This window comes from Bubalus kerabau, chromosome 18, assembly GCF_029407905.1.
Source record: "Bubalus kerabau isolate K-KA32 ecotype Philippines breed swamp buffalo chromosome 18, PCC_UOA_SB_1v2, whole genome shotgun sequence".
Classification (NCBI taxonomy): domain Eukaryota; kingdom Metazoa; phylum Chordata; class Mammalia; order Artiodactyla; family Bovidae; genus Bubalus; species Bubalus kerabau.
The window spans coordinates 27457995-27480955 of NC_073641.1; the positions used below are offsets into that span (position 1 = coordinate 27457995).

General features: G+C 42.1%; 1 protein-coding gene across 3 annotated transcripts; it reads right to left on the reverse strand.

Moving 5' to 3' along the window:
* Positions 1-11716: 11716 nt before the first annotated feature.
* On the reverse strand, positions 11717-17578 carry FST (follistatin). 3 transcript variants are annotated; one of them, XM_055554920.1, is made up of 6 exons: positions 17104-17578; positions 14896-15087; positions 14240-14458; positions 13693-13917; positions 12785-13012; positions 11717-12054 (listed from the first exon to the last, which is right to left on the reverse strand). In XM_055554920.1, the coding sequence occupies exons 1-6, from the start codon at positions 17186-17188 to the stop codon at positions 11972-11974; spliced, it is 1032 nt and encodes a 343-aa protein (XP_055410895.1). In that variant the 5' UTR covers positions 17189-17578; the 3' UTR covers positions 11717-11971. The 3 variants fall into 3 exon arrangements, with proteins under 3 accessions (XP_055410895.1, XP_055410893.1, XP_055410896.1); XM_055554918.1 differs by having other exon boundaries at positions 12785-13015; XM_055554921.1 differs by lacking the exon at positions 11717-12054 and adding an exon at positions 12061-12328 and having other exon boundaries at positions 12785-13015.
* Between the last annotated feature and the right edge of the window lie 5383 nt (positions 17579-22961).

The window sequence follows — 22961 nt, forward strand, 5'->3', positions numbered from 1 at the left end:
GACAAACCACTCCCCATGGGGACATCTGCAGGGCTTGGCCTTTGAGGACGCAGAGCACGAGAGAGAACGATGGAGAATGGATGGGAGTGGAAATGCAAACAGGATAATCGGCACACTCAGCACTCGTTGCATGCATTAAAATCCTTGGGGCAAATTCCCAGATGGAGCAAATGGTGTATGCATTTCTCTGACAAGTAAGCGATTAGTAATCCTGGCCTGTGCAAACCCTAAACTGCCTTGGGCGATTATGGAAACCCTGAATGAACGTAGAGTTTTAAGGGAAGATTCTCTCTGGATATCTGCTCATTATGTAGGCATATGCATCATTGTCATAGTCTGTTGTATCTTCCCTTAAAATTCTACTTCAATTCACATAGGGTTTCCATAATCTCCCAAAGGTAGTTGGGGTTTGTCACAGACTAGGATTACTAATTGCTTACCTGTCAGAGAAATGTTGTATATCATATTTTGAGACATATAATTAATATCCTAGATAAACAAGAAAGTACTCACATAAATTCTCAAGTCTGCCCTCCCCCATTAAAGGAATTGAATGATCAAATTAAAATCTTTTTTTAAAAAGGCACATCCAACTTAAACAAAAGAATAAGAAACTGAGTTAGGATTGGAGGATTTTATGAAAGATCAAGATCTGTCAAGGAGGAAGGACATAGTTAGCTCTTTCCTTCTTCCACATTCTGAAAGGGAAAGCTGCAGTTTTAAAACTGTAATTTGTGAAAAACAATTTAATTGAACTAAAGAAAACTAGCATTCAGATGGTTAGGGCCTAGTTTTCCGCTGAGTTTCTAAGTGGCAAATAAAGCATATTTATTTGAGGAGTGAAAATTCTTCTTAAAGAAGGAATTATTTGCTCCAATCAGAAAGAGTGAGTGTGCATAAATATATTTGCCAAAAAGGTTGCAAACTTTTCATTTCCAAGATGAAAGACAGCAAGCAACACTAAAATACTACCACAGATTAAACTGTTCTATGCTAATAATTCTCCTTTCCACATCACTTTACACCCAAAAGGGGAACAAAAAATTAACTTCTGTGCTGATAGAAATTGGCAGCACACCAATAAAAACATGTGATAACATAATTAATTGCCTAAAGACTGTTAGTATTAATAGCCAGGTGGAGCCAAAATCATTCTTTCTTTCGGTAAATTTTTTATATAAATTTACTTATTGTCATTCTTTTAATTTTATGATAAATGTCTTCAGTGAAAAGTAGGATATAATAAGATTGGGATTTTTATTTCATCTGAGAATTTTCTTAGTAATGTTAAAAGAAAGACAGTGGTAAACTCTTTTTTTCCCTTTTCTCACCATCTCCATGGTAATAAAACTGGGATGAACATATGGAGTATTTCGGACTTGCCTGGTGGTCCAGTGGTTAATATTTCACATTTCCAATACAGGGGGCATAGGTTTAATCCCTGGTTAGGGAAGTAAGATCCCACATAACATACAGCACGCCCCTCTCCCAAAGAGATAATTAAAAATATAATAAATATATTTTAAAAGAAAGCATGGAGTATTTTTAATTCATGAAAAGAATCCTACTGAAGCTAAAATGACTACATTTTCCAGAGCTATAATTTCAATTTTTGGTTTGTATTTACTACCATCAAAGCTGATATTTAATGGCATAGAAATCTACAGTAAATATGAGTACACAACTAGAAGAGATGTTTTGAGTTGTAATAATGTGTATTTTAAAAAATCCATTCTTGTAAAGCTAAAACAGTTGTAAAAGTAGGTGAAAATATTAAATTCTGCCATTTAAATTATCTTGGAAATTATTTTTTAAAACAACTTCATTAAGATGAAATTCATATGCATTACAATTTATTTAAAGTGTACAGTTTAATGGTGTTTATATATTCACAGAGTTAAGCAATCATCACCACAATCAATTTTAGAATATTAAAAAAAAAAACATTTATTTTTCATTGCCCCACCCCTGACCAACCACTAATCTTTCTGTCTCTATAGATTTGTCTATTCTGAATATATTGGCTAATTTTTAAAGGTACACTATTTCTCTGACAAATTCTGAATTTTATATTGATCTATTATATATAGATAAAAATTTGTTTCTGTTTTCTAATTAACTATTGAAAATTTGTATTAATTTTTTTATTTCTAATTTTTTTAAATAAAAAAAAATTTTGGCTGCGCTGGGTCTTCGCTGGGGCATGTGGGCTTTCTCTAGTTGCAGCACAAGGGTTCTAGGGAATGGACTCAGTAGTTGTGGTGTGTGGTCTCAGTTGCCCTGTGGTATGTGGGATCTTAGGTTCCCTAACCAGGGATGGAACCCATGTCCCTTGCATTGGAAGGCAGATTCTTAACCACTGGACCACTAGAGAAGTCCCGAAATTTTGTGTTAATTTAATACTGAGTTCAGGTATAAGATTTTTGAAAAAAATTACAGTTGATTCTCAAACTGCTGTCATAAAATATGAATAAATGACACCTGTGGGTTTTTGTTGAGGTGTAATTTTGATCTGTAAAATGTAAAGCACTTCAGGAGAATTTTAAACGGATTTTTAAAAAATCAATAAATCAAACAAAACAACTTTCAAAATGTTGATTTCATTTATATTCATTCCCTCTGCCCCTGAATTTGGTGAAGAAAAGTGTGTATCTTGATTTGGATACAATGTCATAAGGATTGGAGATCTGACTTTTCCATAGGATGATCTTTGCTAATAGAGAATTCTTAGTTTTCTATCAGTGTTTGCTTGAGGTTGAGTTCAGACTCCGCAGTCATTTATTTCTAAGTATGAGCTCCTGCACTCATCTATTAGAGGCTGGAGGTCAGAAAGCTTTCGCTTACAAAACAGTCTATTATTTGGGAAAATGCTTCTTTGCCTGTTATTGTCATTCTCTGTTCTATTTCTCTGTCCTCTCCATGTGCCTCTGAATTGTGTTAGGACAACGCAGTGTTTGGCGATCGTCATTTTACTGGGTGGAGAATTTAGCTGGTAGTAGATTGGCAACATTTTCCTGGTTGTTTAGTGCTTCTGAGAAAATATTCTTGAAACTTCCTGAAGTTGATGAATTCTATACTCTCCCTCTGGCTACAGCCACTTACAGTTCTACTTTTAACAACTTTATACCTGTCTTTGTTGAGATTATCTAGTGGTATTTACCTGTCATTGTGGCTGCCAAAGTCTTTGAGACGTTTTCTCTACTTTGTACTTCTCTAGGCTGAACTCTCTCCAGTACTCTTGCCTGGAAAGTCCCATGGATGGAGGAGCCTGGTGGGCTGCAGTCCATGGGGTCTCTAAGAGTCGGACAAGACTGAGCGACTTCACTTTCACTTTTTACTTTCATGCATTGGAGGAGGAAATGGCAACCCACTCCAGTGTTCTTGCCTGGAGAATCCCAGGGACGGGGGAGCCTGGTGGGCTGCCCTCTATGGAGTCGCACAGAGTTGGACACGACTGACGTGACTTAGCAGCAGCGGCATGCTGAATTCAACTTCTCAATTTAGAATTTAACCCTGCTTTTCCCAGCTTCCCTTCTTGGGGACTTAGTTTCACCAATCAGATTTATTCCTATAAGATTTGATTTGGAAGGAATCTGAGTGAGGAAATGGGCTTCTCAGGTGGCTCAATGGTAAAAGAATCTGCCTGCCAAGCAGGAGATATGGGTTCGATCCCAGAGTGGGTAAGATCTTCTGGAAGAAGAAATGGCATCCCACTCCAGTAATTTTGTCTGGAAATTCCCATGGACAGAGGAGCCTGGCAGGCTGGAGTCCATGGGATCACAAAGAGTCAGACATGACTTAGTGACTGAAAACATAACATGTGAGGAAAAGCCTAGTGAGGGACATCCTTTGTTAGGGGTAGGCTTTGCAGATCGATTGTGGAGGTGCAATTTCCTGATCATGTAAGAGAAGGTATGAGTGGCAGCTAACCAAATGTCAGAGTTCATCATAGCAATCTTCAGTCACCAGCTTTTGGATTGCAATGAAAATCATGATGATATGTTGATATCGGAATACACAGAAGGCCGTATAAATTGAATAGTGAGGGAGTGGAGTATGGAACTCTTGGCTAACAAAGATCAGGTAGAAGAGTGAAACAAACCATATGAATTAAGGAGAACAGGTGACATGAGAGATGCAGGTATTCATCTCAAGGAGAGAACTGCCACTCTCTTCTCTGATCCTGGTGGTTATGCCTGTGTGGGCTCACAGACCCAGTGATCACTGGCTCTCAGATTTTTCAAGAGAAAGAGAAATCCGGATTTCTGTGTGGGATTTCCTAGTTTTAAAATACTGTTAACTAGTACAAAATTGTTTTACAGGTGTGTGTAACCAAATAAAATATAAACTGGATACAGTCCATAAGTTGCCAGCTTTTGATCTTGCTTTACTGGTGAGAAGAAAGCAGCACATAAAGAATGGTGAGATAACAGCAGGTGGGAATACAAAAGAGGATTTGAGAAGAGCAGAGTTGGGTTGACAGTATACAAATCAAAGAGTGATTCATTAGTTAAGGCGGGAGTCATGTCCATTGTGTCCATTGTATTGGGAGCTTAGAAGTCATTGATAACCTTTGCCAAACATCTTTAGATGCATAATAGGAGGAAAGACCACATTGCAGAGGGTTGAGGAATGAGGGAGAGGTGAGCTAGTAGAGACAGAATGGAGATTACTCCATAGGTTGCGTCTAGAAGGAGGCATAGGAGAGATAAGAAGGCTTTCTATTTTTTTTAAGGGCTAGCCAAGGCTGGCATGTGTGTTTGTGTGTTGAATTAGGCAAGTTTTACTAATTATTTCTATTTTTTATCCTTACTTTAAAAGTTCTTTATGAAACATATTTATAGGCTCAGATTAGTAAAACCACCATAGAGGAAGAAATTTAAAATTATGGAGAGAGAGCTCGATTAATAGAGTAAATTTCTGGAAAAGATGGGGGATGTGGTGGAAAACACAGATATGAAAATGAGATTCTTTGAGATCAGAGGGAAGGTTGTTACAAATGATATGGAATTGGGGAAACTTATGGTAATGCTGGCAGTGGAGGAAGCTGACATAACTCTTTCCTGATGGCAGCAATTTTCTAGTTGAGTAGATAAGATAAAGTTCACTGCAAGTAAGAAGAGTGGTGGACATGCTGCTTGAGGAGAGCGGTGATGGTATGGAAGTGAAAGGAAGGGAAATGGGTATAGAGAGTTGCGTAAAATAGGACTTTTAAAGAACCTAACTGAGATTAGATCCAATAATTGTATAAGGGCACCTAGTGGTATTTTTGGAGGATTTCATCCTTGCTTAGCAGCATAAGCATAGATGTGGAGAGGTTGATTTCACTGATCCATAGTTAGGATTTTGGCCAGAGAATGTGGGGAAATGGACACAAATTCATAGAACCAATGTTCTAGTGAGAGAATCATTGAGGTAGGGAAAGATAAGAGGCCAGGATGGATAGAATGTCAAAAAATTTTGAAAGGGCCTTCCACTCTTGGTTCAGGCTATAGATCTTGGGGTATGGTTGCATCTGGATGCATTCCGAAGAGGATGTCACTTAATGTTGTTTCCATTTCATTTGAGTAGTAGTCTTGGCTTCCTGACCCATGGATGAAGCTGAAGCGCTCTTCTAAAAAGGTGATGTAGAACTCCTAGAAGGAGCTCTAGGCAAGTGAAGGGAAGGAAAGTGGATCAAATGTCAACTGAAGGGAGGACCAGGGTTGGAATGTTGCTACTCTTCATTCAAAATTCATGTCTCTTATTAATAAACTTGCCATGCAATGCATATGCCTGGAAGGGATGGTAAAGGCAAGTTCACAACTCCTAGCCAGTCCAGCTTAAATCTCATTGGGATGTCCCATAAGGAAGTGGAGGCTGAGAATATTCTTAGGGAAAATGTGCCTTGTGATATCTATGGCCAAGTGCTTTTACCACCAGCAGGTACACTCCTGCAATGAAGGCCAATTAAGTGTGGGAATCCTGGCCCAGGTCAGGCTGAGGGGAACAGGATTGAACACAGCTCTGCTGTAGCCCTACCAGAGACCCATGCAAGAGTATTCTGGCTGCCTTTGGAACATTAGGCAGCCGATGCTCACTCAGAACTTGAAATGATTCTAGGGCAGCTGTTCTCAAATTTAAGCATGCACAAGAATCACCCAGAAAGCTTGTTAAAACATAGATTCTTGGACCCCAGGTGAATTTTGTTCAATGGCTCTGGGGTAGTGCTCAAAATGTTGTATTTCTAACAAGTTCCCAGGTAATGCTGATGCTGCTGGTTCAGGCACACCACCTTGAGTATCGGCTCTGTTTATATTTGTGAATTTTATTGACTGGGTCCTGGTTCCATATACCTAGTAAATATATTGCCCTCAATCTATTTTGATATCTTTTCCTGGGACACTAAGTCCATAAAAGACTGTAAGGCATTTCAGGCATTGGTTGCCTTTTGAGTAATCCGGTTCTTCCCTTGTCATTGACCCATAAAGCCCACAGCAGTCTCAAGAAACTATAGAGACTGGCCTTTGCCTTGGTCTTTCGCTGTCACCACTGTTTATGGGATGCATCATGACCAGGAAATCATCCCATAATTTTTTTTTTTTTTCATGGTGCTGGAAAAGATAGAGATCTCTTAAAACCTGAATGGATATATAGCCCACTGTCTTCCCAGGCTTCTGACTTTGCTGCTGATTTCTTGCCTGCTCCAACTTCTTGAAAAAAGCTTATACTCGTCCTTTAGCCAGAGATCTTTGTCCTTAGGGGATTAATACAAGAGACTTTTGGTGGGAGTAATCTGGCTCCTGACTGTACCAGTTGGTTCCTGGGCCATATTCTTAAAATAGAAAAATGACAAATTATAGCTCTGCCAGGACTACCTTTGGTGTAATCCGGAGAATATGTTTCTAAGTGTCTGAAGGACTCAGCCACAGGAATCTTGATGGTACCAGCCAAGATATCTGAGGTCCAAGGATGGCAAAACCCAGGGACCATCCAGTACTCATGGGGGGATTCCAGCTAAATTGAAGCTGGGATTTGGACATGTCTGGGCAGGTCTGCTGAATACGCAGGGCAGGCATGCCTGGAGTCTATTTACATGACAACTTTTGGCTGGAGAAGGATTGTTTGCTGATCTGAATGGAAAGTGGGATGGGAAGAACAGAAATGTGTCTGTCTTAGGACCCAGGTTTTGAAAAATGTTTTTTTAATAAATGAGTTTATTAATTAAATAATATATCATCTTTTATATCAAGATAATTGTACAAAATTCAGATTATATTAGGGTTTTGCTAGCTTGGAAATAATTTATTGCTATCTTTAGGAATCTGTAGTCCTCATGTAGGAGATCGTATCAAAGTTAAAGACAGATTTAATTTAATTTACTTACCACGGATTGTATTGGGCGCATGTATGAAAAGACAAAAAGGCATGTTTTGTGGTTTTGAGAATGTTGTGCCATTGAATTTTTTCTAAATTTCCATGAAAAATAATGTATCTCCATCTGTTATTTGAACCGTGAACTTTTGCTATAGCAGCTAGAACTTCGTGATATTTTGTTAAATATTAACATGGCTAAAATAGTTTAAAATTTAAAATAAATTGTTTACACTTGTGCTTCTGGTCTTGATTGGTGCCATTCCTCATTCATTGTATTTCCAAGGTAGAGAGGTTGATGAACCACAATTCCACCCCTTTTCTTTTTGGCTGTGCTGCTGGCCTGCAGTGGAAGAGCAGAGTCTTAACCACTTGACCACGAGGGAAGTCCCTTTTCTTCTTTAATAACAAGTAGTACAGTCCTACAGGACATATTCACTGGCTGTCTTTTTACATGCCAGGCACAGATCTAAGCACTTTATGCAACTTATTTCTTTTAATCTTCAGAACACTATTATGAGGGAGACACTTTTATTGTCCTGGGTACATACATGGGGAAACTGAGGCCCAGAGAAGTTAAATTCCTTGTCTAATTAATATATAGCCAGCAGTGGGGGGGAACTGAGGTTTTGGGTGTTGGCAGTGCTTTAGCAAAGCTACTAATTACTCTAAATTTTAAGATGGCTATGGAAAAGAAAAAGCTGTTTCTTGGTATGGTTTAGGTGTCAGAAATTCTCTCATTGCCTATTTCGATTCTCTAGCTTTTGCAGTCACTGGAATTATTTTCCAATCTTTTGGTCATGTAAAGTAATTTTTTAAATGACTCTATTTCAGTTGCTTTTCTAGAGACTGAGAAAAATAGTCTACTGTGCATCTCTTCCTGAGAATAATTTTTTAAATTTCTAAACATTTAATTGATATGATTCCAAATTATAGAAAAGTTGCAAAAATATAGTATTAAAGATATCCATATACATTTTACTCAAATTAACATTTTACTCTACTTCTTTTATCATTTGTATGCTCTCTCTGAATACATATAAGGGGGAAAAAACCCTACTTAAAACTGTATTTTTTCTTTGTAAATCACTTGAGAGTGAATTACATACATTTTGGTTTTTCCCCCTAAATACTTTAGTGTGTCTTTCCTAAGTTCAGAAATATTCTCTTGCATGCATATTACAGTGATTAATTTCAGTAAATTTGATATTGATACAATGCTTTAATTTATGGACACTATTCTAATTTTGTCCAGTGGCAATAATATTATAAAGTGCACTATCCCCCTTGGGTACAGGATCTACTCTAAGGTCAAGAGTAGTTGAGCTGCATTGTTTGAGAATGATTCCAATTATGCCAGATTTTATTTTGTTATACCCATATGGGCTTCCCTGGAGGTATGGTTTAGGTGTCAAAAATTCTCTCATTGCCAATTTCAATTTTTTCAATGCAAGAATCTGCCTGCAGTGCGGGAGACCTGGGTTCGATCCTTGGGTTGGGAAGATCCTCTGGAGGAGGGCATGGCAACCCACTCCAGTATTCTTGCCTGGAGGATCCCATGGACAGAGGAGCCTGGTGGGCTACAGTCCATGGGGTCGCAAAGAGTTGGACACAACTGAGCGATTAAGCACACAGCACACATACCCATATAGCAGATAAAAATCTTAATTGAAGTGGACATCTGATGAAAATTAGATCCCTGATAGATTTTTTGCTATTTTTACTTGTTATTTTGCAATTCCTAATGATGATTAGGATGTACTCATACCAATTAAAACTAGTTACTAGTAACTGTTTATATTAATTACTTTATATGCATCAATGAGTCCTAACTGAAATTCTAACAGTAGCCTAATGGTATTAACCTAATTTTAATTTTAAAGGAGAATTCTATTTTTTAGTACTAATTAGCCCATGGTCAGAGGAACCCGATAGGCTGCAGTCCATGGGGTCGCACAGAGTCGGACACGACTGAAGCAACTTAGCAGCAGCAGCAGCAGCAGCCTAATACAGGATTACTGGAAAAGTCAGAAACTCCAAGAAGGAAAATGAGAAACTGTCTGATGTTGGAGATGAATGATTGATGCTGACAACTATGAAATAAAAAAATTTTAAATAAATAATCCGGATGTTGTTTAAAGGGCAAGCTGTTGATTTTATCACTCACCCTTGCCAAGACACACATTGGTGCCTGTTAAATTTGACGTTTTCACTCTGATGTCAATGGCAACTTTAAAGCATCTGTAGCATCCCAGGATGAGGTAACAAATCAATTCCAGGAAGGGATGTGAAACCAGCCTGCCTGCTGTTTCCTTCCCTGAGTGTTCAACCCTAGTGGCAAGCCGGTAGCTCCCAGACACTACATTAGTTCCCATCTTTGTCTTTCCCTCGGTTTTTGGCAGCATTGGTCTTCTGCACTTCTTCTCCTTTCTCTGGGAACTGGTGGCTTAAGGCTAACAGCACTGACAGGCCCCTAATTATTATATGAACTCTGCCCACCTAAGAGGCCCCTCTGCGTCCATCAAATTTTGCATTTGGTGACCACAGTTGAGAGCCAACGGTCTCCTATAATTCTCTAATTATTTATATTACAGAGGGTTTTCACAAAAGGAATAAACTTTTGGAAAGAACTAGGGTCACAGTCTGTGAAAAAATATATTTGTTCAGCTATGTTTGTAATAGTGACTGTTCTTTGCTCTTTCCCTCCTATGGTTCTAATCCTCACTTCTTTGCATCTTGTACTTGATATTTTTGATATACTTAGGCAATGAAGTAGCACAGCAGTTGGAAACTTGTGACTATCTAGTTATGTATCACTATGTATTACAGTGTATTACTGGGACAACCAGTTGAGGCCCTACATGCCAATCTGAGGCCCTAGTAGTGTGACTTGACTAAAACAAACTGCAAAACATTAATACATGTCCTCTTACCTTGAAAGTGTCATGATTTACTCTCCATGAACCATGACCATTGTGGAAATGCACCCCTGCTCCATCTTTACCTGAAAAAGTCTCTAGAATTTCAATATTATACTGCCTTTATTTCTGTAGTTGACATTCTGACCTAGGTTGTGCTGCTGTATGTGTCTATTTTTACTTTTCCTTGTAATGTGCTTTGTTTAAAGATTTAAGATCTACTTTATTTAGATGAGGAAAGAGAAAGGGTGCCTCTGGTTCTGGAGATGAGCTTGGGACAAAGATAGCTAAGAATATGATGTTATTAAAGAGGAAACTTTAGGCTTGGCACATTGCAAGGAGGGACATCTACAGTTTCCTCTGGTGCTGAGTGGAAAGTATGCCATCATTACTACAAAGGCGTGGATGGACCTCAGATTCCTTTTTCCTTTTGAGGTGATCTGTAATTTACCTTGGAGTTCTTACTACCCTGGTCACTTAATTTCAGTGATAACTGTATTTCTCAACGAATGTATCATATACATTTTTACTCAAAAGTCCTAACAGCTTCTTTTACATCATCAGCAATTGAGACCATTGGCTTTTTAAAATTTTTTTATTTTTTCACTCATCATTTATTTACAAATACACATTATAACTTTTATATACATTGCACATTTACATGGTAGAAAAGTATAAAACTATATATTTAAATGAATTTATATTTAACTTGCCATGTTTGAAAATATAAAATTGCATCAGAAAAAAGTATTATGAAAAGCAAGAAACCTGAACTGATAAAGCTTTGATATACTTTTCATGACACATTGGGTGAAAAGAACTAGTTGAAAAGGTACAGCAGACTAGCTTTTAAAGGAAACACCTAACATAAGGTTGAATGTACAGCATTCTCCTTCTTTCAGGCTCCTGACACCCATATCACTCAATTCTTTGGATCTGTAACATCTTAGAAGTACATGATTAGAAACCCAACACTGCTATCACCACCTGCCTCACTGATGTCTTCATCACAACCAGAGAACAGAAATAGGAGTTTCCTCAAAGGTGTATCCTCTGTACCTGCTATCTGAGTCAGAGTTATAATGCCTTTTGGTCAGTCAAGATTCCTTGTAAACAAAACCCGAGGGATCAGGTATGTACAGAACAGGCAGCAGAGAATCCAATAAATAAACAGGACAGAAACTGACATGCAAGATGGTTAAAGTGGAAAAGAGTCTAACGACAGGTAAATGAAGGGAGACAGATGAGTGAGTGAATAGTAAGGAATGGACTTAAATGGTTTACAAGGAAAAAAAAAAGCTTTTACTTTACAAGCAAGAGACCTCACAATAAATAACAACTGCTCTTCCTTTCACGAATAAATTTCTTCAAAAACAAGGTGTACAGTCAACCAGACATTTTATGTATAAATTATAAAACATGACACAGTATAAATAAATGTCTACAAGTCTCAACTATGGGCCTCATCCAGTAGACCTCACAATGACTGCCTCTCCGGGTCCAGTGAGTAACAAGGTGGCCTGGGAGAGAGCTTTAGGACAAAGGTCCTTTATGTATAGTTTTCCCCCCAAATAAATAGGCATACACTTATTTACAGTATGGACAATGTATTTTTTTTCTTTTACTTTTTTTCTTTCCTTTTTTTTTTTTTTTTTTTTTTTGCCTAAAGGCTATGTCAACATTGAACATTGGTGGAGGGTTTACCACTCTAGAATGGAAGATATAGGGAAGCTGTAGTCCTGGTCTTCATCTTCCTCCTCGTCTTCGGTGTCTTCCGAAATGGCTAGATGGGGGAATACAGGGGAGCTGCTGTTTAAATACGGACAACAACAGCGCAGAAGCAGCTCAGTGTATGTTTTCAAAGCCCTCTGTAACAGCCATATTACAGCGTTGCATTTTTATGTGACTTGCAGTAAGATGCTGTTTTGTTTTTGGCATCTGCTGTTATGTAACAAGTTTTAAAAAAACTTTTTTTTTTTTTTAAAAACATTATCTATGAAGTCAAAAACTGCAGAAAGTTCTGAAGAATCAATGGCTCAGGTTTTACGGGCAGATTCCTGAAATTAGATAAAAAGCGCTCTTGTGTTCTAGGTATAACTGCTTTGGGTCCTTAATTTAGTTAGTAGGGGCAACTGCGCAAAGCAGCAGCCTATGTGTGATAACAGAAAGCTGTCTTTGAAAAAGAAAAAAAAAAAAAAAACAAACCTTTGAAGTAGTTAGTTCAGATTCAAGTGTTAATAAAAGCAAACAGCAAAGCACACTACTAAAACAAAAGGAATTAGGGGCAGATGACTGGAACGGGCTTGATGATCATCAAACAAGTCCTAAAGACCCCGAAACATTTCAGGTGATTTTTTTTGTGGATTGCTGAATTGCTGGTGCACTTTAGCAGCTACCTAACTTAAATAGAAGTGGGCTTATCTGGGGGATGTTTTCGTGCTTTCTAAGTCTCCATTCCCTAGGACTTGCCTGGGAAATCCTTAAACTGCGGCAAGGTTAGAAATCACACTTACAGTTGCAAGATCCGGAGTGCTTCACTTCCAGCAGCACACCCGAGGAGCAGGCCGCTTCCTTCATGGCACACTCGCTAGCATACGTGGCATTGTCACTGGCACAGACAGGCTCCTCAGACTTACTCTCAGGGCACAGCTCACCGCAGAGCGAACACCGGCCTCTGCCAACCTTGAAGTCCCATAAACACTTTTTTCCACCAGTGCACTGGATATCGTCACAGGACTTTGCTTCTAGGATATAATACACCTGTGATAAGTAAATCCATTCTCCTCACCTTGTCCCCTTTCTCTAGGCTTCTATCAATAAATGAATAAATGTAAACATATAAAACATATTTTATTATTCATTAATGGGGCTCATGGAAATACTGTGCAAAAACGCTCTATAAAACTGAAACACACACACACATACTCAAAACTCCTAGTTTCCTCTATACTAGCTTAATGCATGAAAATACTGTAGTATTTTCTTAAAACAGGATTTCATAGTATCCTTCAATTAAATATGTATTTGATTACTTCCCACAAGTGGGATCTTTAAAAAAAAAGAAAGAATTCTATCAGTTATCAGAATCTGATAACAGATTTTAGGAACTGTTAAGTAATTATTTCTTGCTTCCAGCAAGTCTAGCACTTTAAAAAATGTGTAAAATTGAGTGAGTTCTTAGATTTCTAAGAAGGAAAATTGTTTCCTGTGTCTTGCTGGCATTTCAATATGTATGCCAATGCATCCAGAAGACAATGGTTTCCTTAAGGTGGTCATGACAGTTTACCGACTTTGATGAAGCTAGTTTCGACTTTGATGGAGCTAGTTTCGGGAAGTTTGGGGTTTATTTATTGGTTAAGCTCACAGTTTTATCACAATTATAGCCTTTTTCTCTTTTCCTTCCTCAATCCAGAATACCTACTGATACACTTTCCCTCATAGGCCAATCCAATAGATCTGCCCAGTAGGCAGGTAGCTTTTCTCAGGTGACAGGCACTGGGGTAGGTCACTCCATCATTCCCACAGAGATACTGTTCAGAGGAGGTGGGCTCTGGGCAAATTCTGTTACAAGTCACACAGTAGGCATTATTAGTCTGGTCCACCACGCATGTAGAGCTGCCTGGACAGAAAACATCCCGACAGGTCTCTGAAACAAAGAGGGAAATACATTAATATTAAACACGTTAATAGGTACCTTCTTCCGGACTGAGCCACTGGACAGTTTCAAGGAAATCATGAAACAGAAGCATTCAGCTTTAGGAACGCACTTGGGTAGCTCTGCAGTTTTTAAAAGAAAACTGAGACTCTAGGTTGAACCTTTAGTGTCTTAAGGAATCTTTAGAATATAAAGTTAGAAAGGGTTCCTTTATTTGATATTATTATTATTAGGCTATTACGCCCATCCCAGGGGTCTTGCAGCGGGTCTACCTCAAGCAGAAGGCTGGAGGGAGGGGTCGGGTAGGACCTACTTTTACATTTGCCCTGGTACTGGACTTGCAGCTCTGGCTGCTCTTTACATCTGGCCTTGAGGAGTGCACATTCGTTGCGGTAGGTTTTTCCGTCCAGCCCACACACCGGGCCTTTCCAGGTGATGTTAGAACAATCTGGGGCACAGACGCAGCGGGGTTTGTTCTTCTTGTTCATTCGGCATTTTTTCCCGGGGCCACAGTCCACGTTCTCACACGTTTCTAGGAGTTGGAAAGAGGCAGGGATTAAAACCAGGGTCAGGCACCATGCAGGTTAGCCAGGAGGGCTGTGGGTGCCTTGCGCAATCCTGCAGCCAAGAGTCTGAGCCCAAGAGGCTAGGCTGTTGCCCGGAAGTTGAGAAGAGGGAAGGGTGGGGGACAGTGGGCTGCATTCCGTACCCAAATCTCCCTCAAAGAGCAAGGGTTGGCTGGCTTCACCGCCACATTTGGCTAAGAAGTCCGAGAACCTCTGGCGACCCTTGTTTTGCCTGTAGTGTGTGACAGGAGATTCAGCCCGAATGACTTACCAGGGCTAGGGGTGGTTAGAGGGAACCCACGAACAAAGCTCTTCCAGTCCCAAACCCCGGCTGGGCACTGGGGAAGCTGAGGGTAAGACGCCCTCTACTGAGGGCCTGCAGACTGGGGAGGAAGAGCCCTACCTTTACAAGGGATGCAGTTGGGGGCGCCCCCGTTGAAAATCATCCACTTGAACAGCGTGTTGTCATTTACGTCCTCCTCGGTCCACGAGGTGCTCAGGCGGCCAGTGCTGCAGCACTCCTCCTTGCTCAGTTCTGTCTTGTACAGGACCTGACAGCGGCCGTTCTTTGCTTGGCGGAGCCAGCAATTCCCAGCTGCGGGGAGACAGGGGTGGGGAGGTGGGCAAGTGAGCCGGCGGCGCCGGCTGGGTAGGGGGAGGGAGGCAGTGAGCCGGCAGGGGAAGGAGACCCGGCGGGGATGGGGAGGGAGTGAGCGTGGAGGAGAGACGGCAGAGAAAAAGCAGAAAATAAATCAGAGGGAGTGAAGGGGTGGAGAAAGGCGAGGGGTGGAGGGGGGGGACCAGATTGAAGAGGTGGGAGGTGGGCGATGGGGAGGGAGGGCGAGAGCGAGAAGCCCGAGCGCTCCAGCCATATCAATGTCAGTTACCAGTGACCCAGACACAACACGTGCAGCTTGCATTGACTTTTACTAGACTGTTTACTTTTATTCGTCCCATTTCATAACCTGCAGCGACTCGAAGAGCAGATTAAAGAACCTGACAAAAACAGGATGCGACGGATGTTTTTACATGTCGGTTTCATGTAGGCGGTACGGGGATTATTTGTGACAGGGGTTAAAAAAGTAGAACTTAAGAGAGAGAAAGAAATGAGAGAGAGAGAGAGAGAGAGAGAGAGAGAGAGCGAGAGAGACCCAGACAGACAGACAGACACACACACACACACTCACACACACACATACAGCAACAGATCACGCAAAAGGCACTTCTGAAAAATGAAAGCAAAAAAGCAACCGGGCCCTGCCCGGCGCTGCCCCTCGCGGCCTCGAGGCGCAGCCCGCCCGACGGGCCGTTTTGCAATCCGCCAGACCCAAAGGACGCCCGCGGCCACCGCGATCTTTCGAAATCTCCGAGGGCTATTTTCCACGGCGCCCACGTCCCGGGCAGTCAGGCAGCGCCTCGCTCCGAAAGGTGGGCAACTCAGAGCAGTAGTGCGTCGCAGGCGGCTAGGGGCTGTGCCCAGGGGGCCGTATATAACACGCATAAAATAACGCTAAAGTCAGTTAAGTTCCAAGTCGGCCTCAAGAAAAGTACTGGGGTTGGGGGCGGGGGGGGCGGGGAACAAGGTGGGAGGGGGACTTACTATCGTTTCATGGTTATATATACATATATATATATATATATATATATATATATACACACACACACACACATACACACACACACATCCCTGTATCATACCCACCGAGATTATCTTTGCAAGTAGCCCCCGCCCCCCCCCACCTTCTTCCTTTTTAATGTTCAGATTTTGGTCAGGAAGACGTCTTATGAATTATCCATATAACTTTAACAATAATTGGACCGCAAGCTGCTATTATTATTTTAAAAAATTCTGCCCAAAGACTAATGGAGATAAATCTAATAAAAAAAAAAAACTAGAAATTTGCTCTTATTGCATCTCAGAATTTAAATCAATTGTGGGTTCCTCACTGTTCTACAGAAAGTTAACAATCAGGAATGAGGCAAAAGGGAAAAAAATTGTAAACTTTTCAAAACAGTCCGGAGTAATTTTTTTTTTTTTTTTTTTTTGCGGGGTTGGGGGGAGGGGGTTAGAAGAAGCATCCACTAGGCAGAAAGCTACTTCCCTCTAAAATTTTCGGCACCCTCATTTCCAAGTTTGGGCAAAGTTTCTGAAACCACGTCCCGCAGTCACCGAGGAAATTTCAGTATTCCCCCCCTCCCCACTCAGTCATTTTTTAAAGTATCCAAAAGATGCAGGAGGGAGAGAGGTTAGATTGCAAATGGGTGGATTGCAATCTTCAGGCTACCGATGCTTATCCCCTTCTTCAGAGCCAAACAGGGGAGATAACATCTAAACTCATTAGGTCCAGTACTTGGAGCATCTAACCCTAACTACTGAGAGAGACTCCAGCTCACTCCCTTTCCTTTTAAAGGATAACCGCGCTCCAAACTCGGTTCCCAGTCCTAAAGTGTCACTGCCTTTAGTTCTCCCACTCCTCTCCATCCCGGATTCGCTAAGTTGGTCCAACATCTTCCGAAAGCAGAGTTGCTCAGAACAGACCCGGTGGAGACGCCCGAAAACTACAAACCCCTGCCCTCCGCCGAGCCTCCCTGCGCATCCCGCCTCGCTTACCCTGGGCGCTGCGGTCCTCCATGAACTGGCAGAGAAGCAGCAGCAGGAGGCAAAGCCCGCCGGGCTGGTGCCTAGGACGGGCCATCCTGAGGGCAGGCGCGGGGTGAGGAGCGCGGCGGCACGGGGAGCGGGCGCGGTGGCGCGGGGAGCGGGCGCGGCGGCGGGTGGCTCTGGCAAGCGGTGCGCGTCGCAGAGGCGAGCGGCGGAGGGCGCAGCTATCCCGGCGTAGCCCAGCGCTTGCCGCCGGCCGCCCTCGCGATTCAATGGACGTCAGAAGCCAGGCGCAGCCGCGCTTTAAATCTAGACGGGGGTCTCCACGGTTTGCGGTGGGCGGTCTCCCAGTGTGTGGGGCAGTGGGAGGGCGGCCGCGAGCGAGGGTGTGCGCGGTTCCTTGGGGGTGGGGAGCTTTTAAAAGTTCAGTGTGAATCAGGTGACATTTCCCACCTTCTGAAACCCTTCCCAATTATCTGGTGGAGGTGCCCGAAATCAAAGCGGCAGGAGGGGAATCGCCGAGTTCTTATTTGCGTAGGAGCGAGAGGGAGGGGGCAGGAGACCCGGGCGCGGGGGGGTGGGGGGGACGCTTCGGGGGTGGGGAGTGGGGAAGAACACCCACTTCAAGTCCTGCACGCCGCCGCTCGCTGGCAGCGCCGGCGGGCCCGGGGTGGCGTGTGTGTGTGTGTGTGTGTGTGTGTGTGTGTGTGTGTGTGTGTGTGTGTGTGTGTGTGTGTGTGAGTGTGTGTGTGTCTGGCGCGGTGAGGGCGCTGGAGGCGGCGGCGGGCAGGGCGGAGCGGAGCGGGGCGGCGGGGCGGGAGTTGGTCTTCGCAAAGCCGCTCCTCCGCTCCAGGAAGACTTCGCAAACGCCCGGAGAGCCCCGAGCTGCCTTAATACCCAGCCGGAGGTCCGGTCGCTGCCGTGTTAGGCCCCCGCAGCCTGGCTGGGGGACCCCGCGACGTTGTCTGTCTGGGTCTGCGCGTGCCGAGCGCCGCGGCCACCCCCGAGCCCAGGGTTGTGGCTGGGAACCCCGGGCCCCGGCACCTTCCACCCGGGGCAGAGCCTGGTGGAGACGCGGCCCTCCGTCTCGACAAGTTAGAAGCGAACAAAAATGTTTAACACCTCGGCCCGGGCCTCCCCCCACCGTCACAGTCTCGCCCTCTCCTTTTCTTTTCTCCCCTTTCACTTCGCAGCTTCTGGAGGAGTCGGAGCCCGGAGCGGGGGCGCCGACGTAGGCGGTCTACCCCCCTTCCGCGGCTCGGAGACTCCCCAGTTTCTGTCCTGTGTCTGTCTCTCTCACTCCCAGTCTCCTTCTCAGTCTCTCTCTCGGTTCGCGGAATAAAAAAGATTGCAACATCGATAATGAACTTCTGTAGCCTCAGTTTATTAAGTACAGTGCCTGGCATTCTTCGCTGAAAGTTGGCGGGTCTCTCATTTATAACATTTTTGGCACCGCTGAATGAAACAGAGGAGGCGATATTTCCTTTTATATAAAACGATTACTTCACGGAAAATGCTATATTGTTTATTCCAAAGCTGCCTTTTAAATTTCTATTCTTTTCGCTTCTGGAGCCCGAAGAACAACAGACAGTGAAGTATGCAGACAAAATTCTTGGACATTCGCAGGTCCCTGGGATTTTGTTCTACGGATTTCAAATCCGCCCCTCTTCGCCCCCCACCCGCCTACCTCCCCTCTCCCCGCCAGACGCCCCCCCCCCACGCCTCCTCTCGCCCTCCCACCCCCCAACTTCCACCACCCGCCTCCCACCCTCTCCACAACTGCAAATAACTCAGTGATAACAGATTTTTTTCCACCAACTGCAGGAGATAGTGCTAATCTTTTAATAAAAGATCCCATTACAATGGGATCTGTCTGGACAGACTATAATAGATCCCGAAATACAGCCGTGCTAATATTAGAAGACAGTTGTTTGGGTGCCTCTCAGACGGGCCCAAGCCCCCCTTTGAAAGTGGGCATGAATCACAAAGCCCCGCGGCCGCCGCACCTGCACCGCGCGCATTCGGTGCAGCAGGCTGGTAAAAACGGGTGACCTCGCCGCTGCTTTTCGCTTTATAATTACCGTCCCGAGGACGAGAGAGGAGGGGCGCGGGCGGTCCGGGCGGGGTGGGGTGGGGGCGCTGGCTTTTGCTCACTTCAGACGGCTCTGGGGGCTCCACATCCTTCTTAATCTTTCCAGATTTATTCTTCCTCTCTCTCTTCCCTCTTCTCTCTTTCCCTCCCGTCCGCCCACCCCTTCTCTTTTCTCTTTCCCTCCCTCTCCCCCGACTCTGCTCCTAGTCTCCCCGCTTTTCCCTCCCCTCTTTCTTTTCCCGTCTTCCTTTCTCTCTTCCCTCCAATGCAGCATTAATGTAGAGTTGTTTAGTGCCCTCTAATGGCAGACGACATTAACAATTAATAGCAAACTGTCCCCTTTGCAGGAGCCGACACTCCATGGCAGAGTTCCAAAGTTGAATTTATTTCTTCTTTATTCAGGCAGATGGATATAGTGCTTATATAGTAATGTGCTGGAGGGAAAGTTTGTTTTCTCCCTTTCGAGTCCTCTTTCCCAGGGAAAACTTGGTTGAAAGAAAGGGGAAACCTAACAATTATTTTTACGCAACTATTTTTTTTAATCAGGGAGGGGTATGGGTATAGATTTGTCTTTTAATAGCAGCAAGAGATACAGCTTCTGTTTTATCAAAGTTTATCAAATGTGTATCTAGGGTTGGAAAATAAATTCGATATTCTAAATATATAAATGATCTTAGATAGTTGGATCTCATGGTAGTGCTACGAATAGCCATTAAACATTTTAAGACCCAAATGTAATTACATGATTTTATATTGTCTCCTGTTTAAGTATATTTCTTGGTCCTGAATCTTCTGTAGCCTCTGGAAGCTGAAATTTTTCACTTTTGGGCCATGCAAACCATTTAAATTCCCTCCCGCTTGTGAAGTCATCTTGCCTAGAGGTCTGTGGGATCATATTTTAATGCATTGTTTATTTTCTCAATACTTTTGGGAAGATCGGTTTAAAGACCACAATTTCCTCTTATTTTATAACCATATAGCAGTGAAAATAGTGATGTAACTTGAATGTTCTCATTATAATTTAACTTATTCATTCACTATACATGTGCACCCAGAATATATTGACATAAAAAGAGCATACCCAGTATGACTTTTGGGGGTAGTCTATGTGGCTAAATTAAAATTAGAATAAAAGTAATTTTGAGGGTTTAAAGATATTTGGATTTTTGAATTTTTGGTTTATTCAGATGGTTTGTGTATTTAGAAACAACTCATATCACAAGACCTTTCTGAATTAACTTAATCCAAGGTATGACCACACAATTCCAGTATGATGGGTAAAAAGAAAAAATTCTGTCCCTATTTTATTCTTTTTTTTAAAAACAATTATTTATTCATTTCTGGCTGTGCTGGATCTTCGTTGCTGTGTTCGGGCTTTCTCGAGTGTCTAGTTTGCTCATTGCAGCCGCTTCTGTTGTTTCAGAGCATAGGCTCTAGGTGAGTGGACTTCAGTAGTTGTGTGTGGCACATAGGCTCAGTAGTTGTGGTACATGGGCTTAGCTGTCCCATGGCATGTGGGATCTTCCCCAACCAGGGGTCAAATCTGTGTCCCTTGCGCTGGCAGGCAGATCCTTAACCACTGGACCACCAGGGAAGTCCCCTATTTTATTCTTTGTCTACATAGTGCCAAGTGCTCAGACCGGTCATTTGACTAAACTCACCACATTGACTAGTTGCTTTGGCATCATGTGATTGTCTAGGCCAAAGCAGACACAGTTGCTTTTATTGTAAAAAATGCCACCACTCACAGGGGTGACCAAGCGTACCAGAGGAGTACCAGAGGCAGACCCAATACAGGATTACTTCTTGCCAAAAAGAAGGTAGCTCTGCCGGTCAGGGTTGAGGTCATAGGCAAACACTGTGGAAAACGTAAGTGCTGTGTTGCTTGCCTTTGTGAATAAGCAGTTTGGTGTTTGTTTAGTGATACAAGCTCATCCTGTTTTTCAGCTGCACCTTGGATAGTATTGATCTGTTTGGGAGAATGTCTGCCCCGAATCGGCACAGATCAGTCATCAAGATTCTTGTTGGCCTGGCATAATTTTCTAGCCAATTGTAGGAAATGAGACACAGGTCAATATGGTCTCATCCGGGCCTCCTGTGAGCATCAGCAAAAGAGTCATCCAATTTCTGGGGTATGAAATGGTATCACACCTGTTTGGTGACATCACAGAAAAACAGCTGCTATTTCTTTTACTGTTTTTATCTCCTATAAATGTTAAATTTTGGGTTTGTAGATGTCTAAATGTCAAGGGGACATTTTAAAATAAAAGTGCCTTCTTTCATTTGTGTTGTATGCTTCCAAGTTTGACTTCTTATTTTTTTCCCTTTCTTCTCTGCCAAAAAAGTAAATGTAAATTATGAGAAATACAATAGGACCACTTTGTAACTGACTTTCTGGGCAGTGCACAAAAAGACTGCTGTTCTCCGATTGTTTTTTGTCAGCTTCAAAAGCTATCTTCCTTCTGAAGTTTATAAATTTAAAATATTAGAGTTTAGCAAATAATTCAATCTAGCTCCCAAGATACCTATTTTAAATCCTATGAAATGGTTGTTTGAACCAGAACTGACCTGGTTAAATTTTAGTCCCTAAAAAGGGAATATGGAAGGGGTATGTGAGGTTACATAGGGAAAATTTGGAAGTCATGGAGTAGCTTTTGCTCTTTGCCTTAAAATTAAACGTTGCACTTTTTTGAAGTTAGGTATTTTCCCAAATGATATTAAGATTTCAGATGCAAATAATCAATCTTGATTAAACAGGAGAATTTAAGCACTTGAGAAATAGACTAAAGTGATATTAAAATCAGATTTTATTCTTCTGGGTACAAAACTGGTTACTTAATGTGTCCTAGTCTTTGGTGTTGTGTAACATCATAGGCTAGATGAGGATTGGGGGTAGTGGTAATAGTTCTGTATTGGCTGAATTGTTGCAGAACTAAAAAGTTAAGAAATGTGAGTACATAAAAGCAATGTTTATTCAAGATGTCCAAACCATCAGTTAACTTTTTAAAAATGTCATTAGAATATATACTTTTAAAATACGGTATTGAGAAAACAAACAATTGTTACCTGAATTTTTCTCTTTCCAATGTTGCTTTTATGTTATAAAGTCAGCGTTTTATAACAGCCTTTTCTTTTTGATAATACTTGTTTCTAATATTTTATTCCTTATGCTACTGCTGCTACTGCTGCTGCTAAGTTGCTTCAGTCGTGTCCGACTCTGCGCGACCCCATAGACAGCAGCCCACCAGGCTCCCCCGTCCCTGGGATTCTCCAGGCAAGAATACTAATCTCCTTCAATTTCAGAAATATTTTGTGTTTCTACAAGTCACCTATGCCATGTGGCACATAGTCACGTAAACCAGTCACAGAAGCATGTTCAAGTTTAACACAACCAAGTCTTTAAAACAGACCTTAGTAAAGGATTAAAATTATGCCTTAGGGTAGGAATGTTATATGGGATTAATACAAACTAAACAGTTTATGTATTTTAGTTCACTTTGACAATACAAATGATTCATATATTGTATATGACTGAAAATATCAGCGTGTGACATTTAGCACTTTTAACCCTAATTCTATTTATGATTTCCCCTGAATGGAAAGTGTGAGGAGAGCAAATCAGTACTTGTTGTTCTGTATCCGGACTTTGTGACTAAAACAATGTGTCAATCAAAGTAAGAGCCACCTTTGGATTATTCACTGGTTGAATGTGAACTGATTTGCTATAGTTACTTCTGTGTATTTTGGTTTTAATTACCTCCTTTTAGCTTTCCAT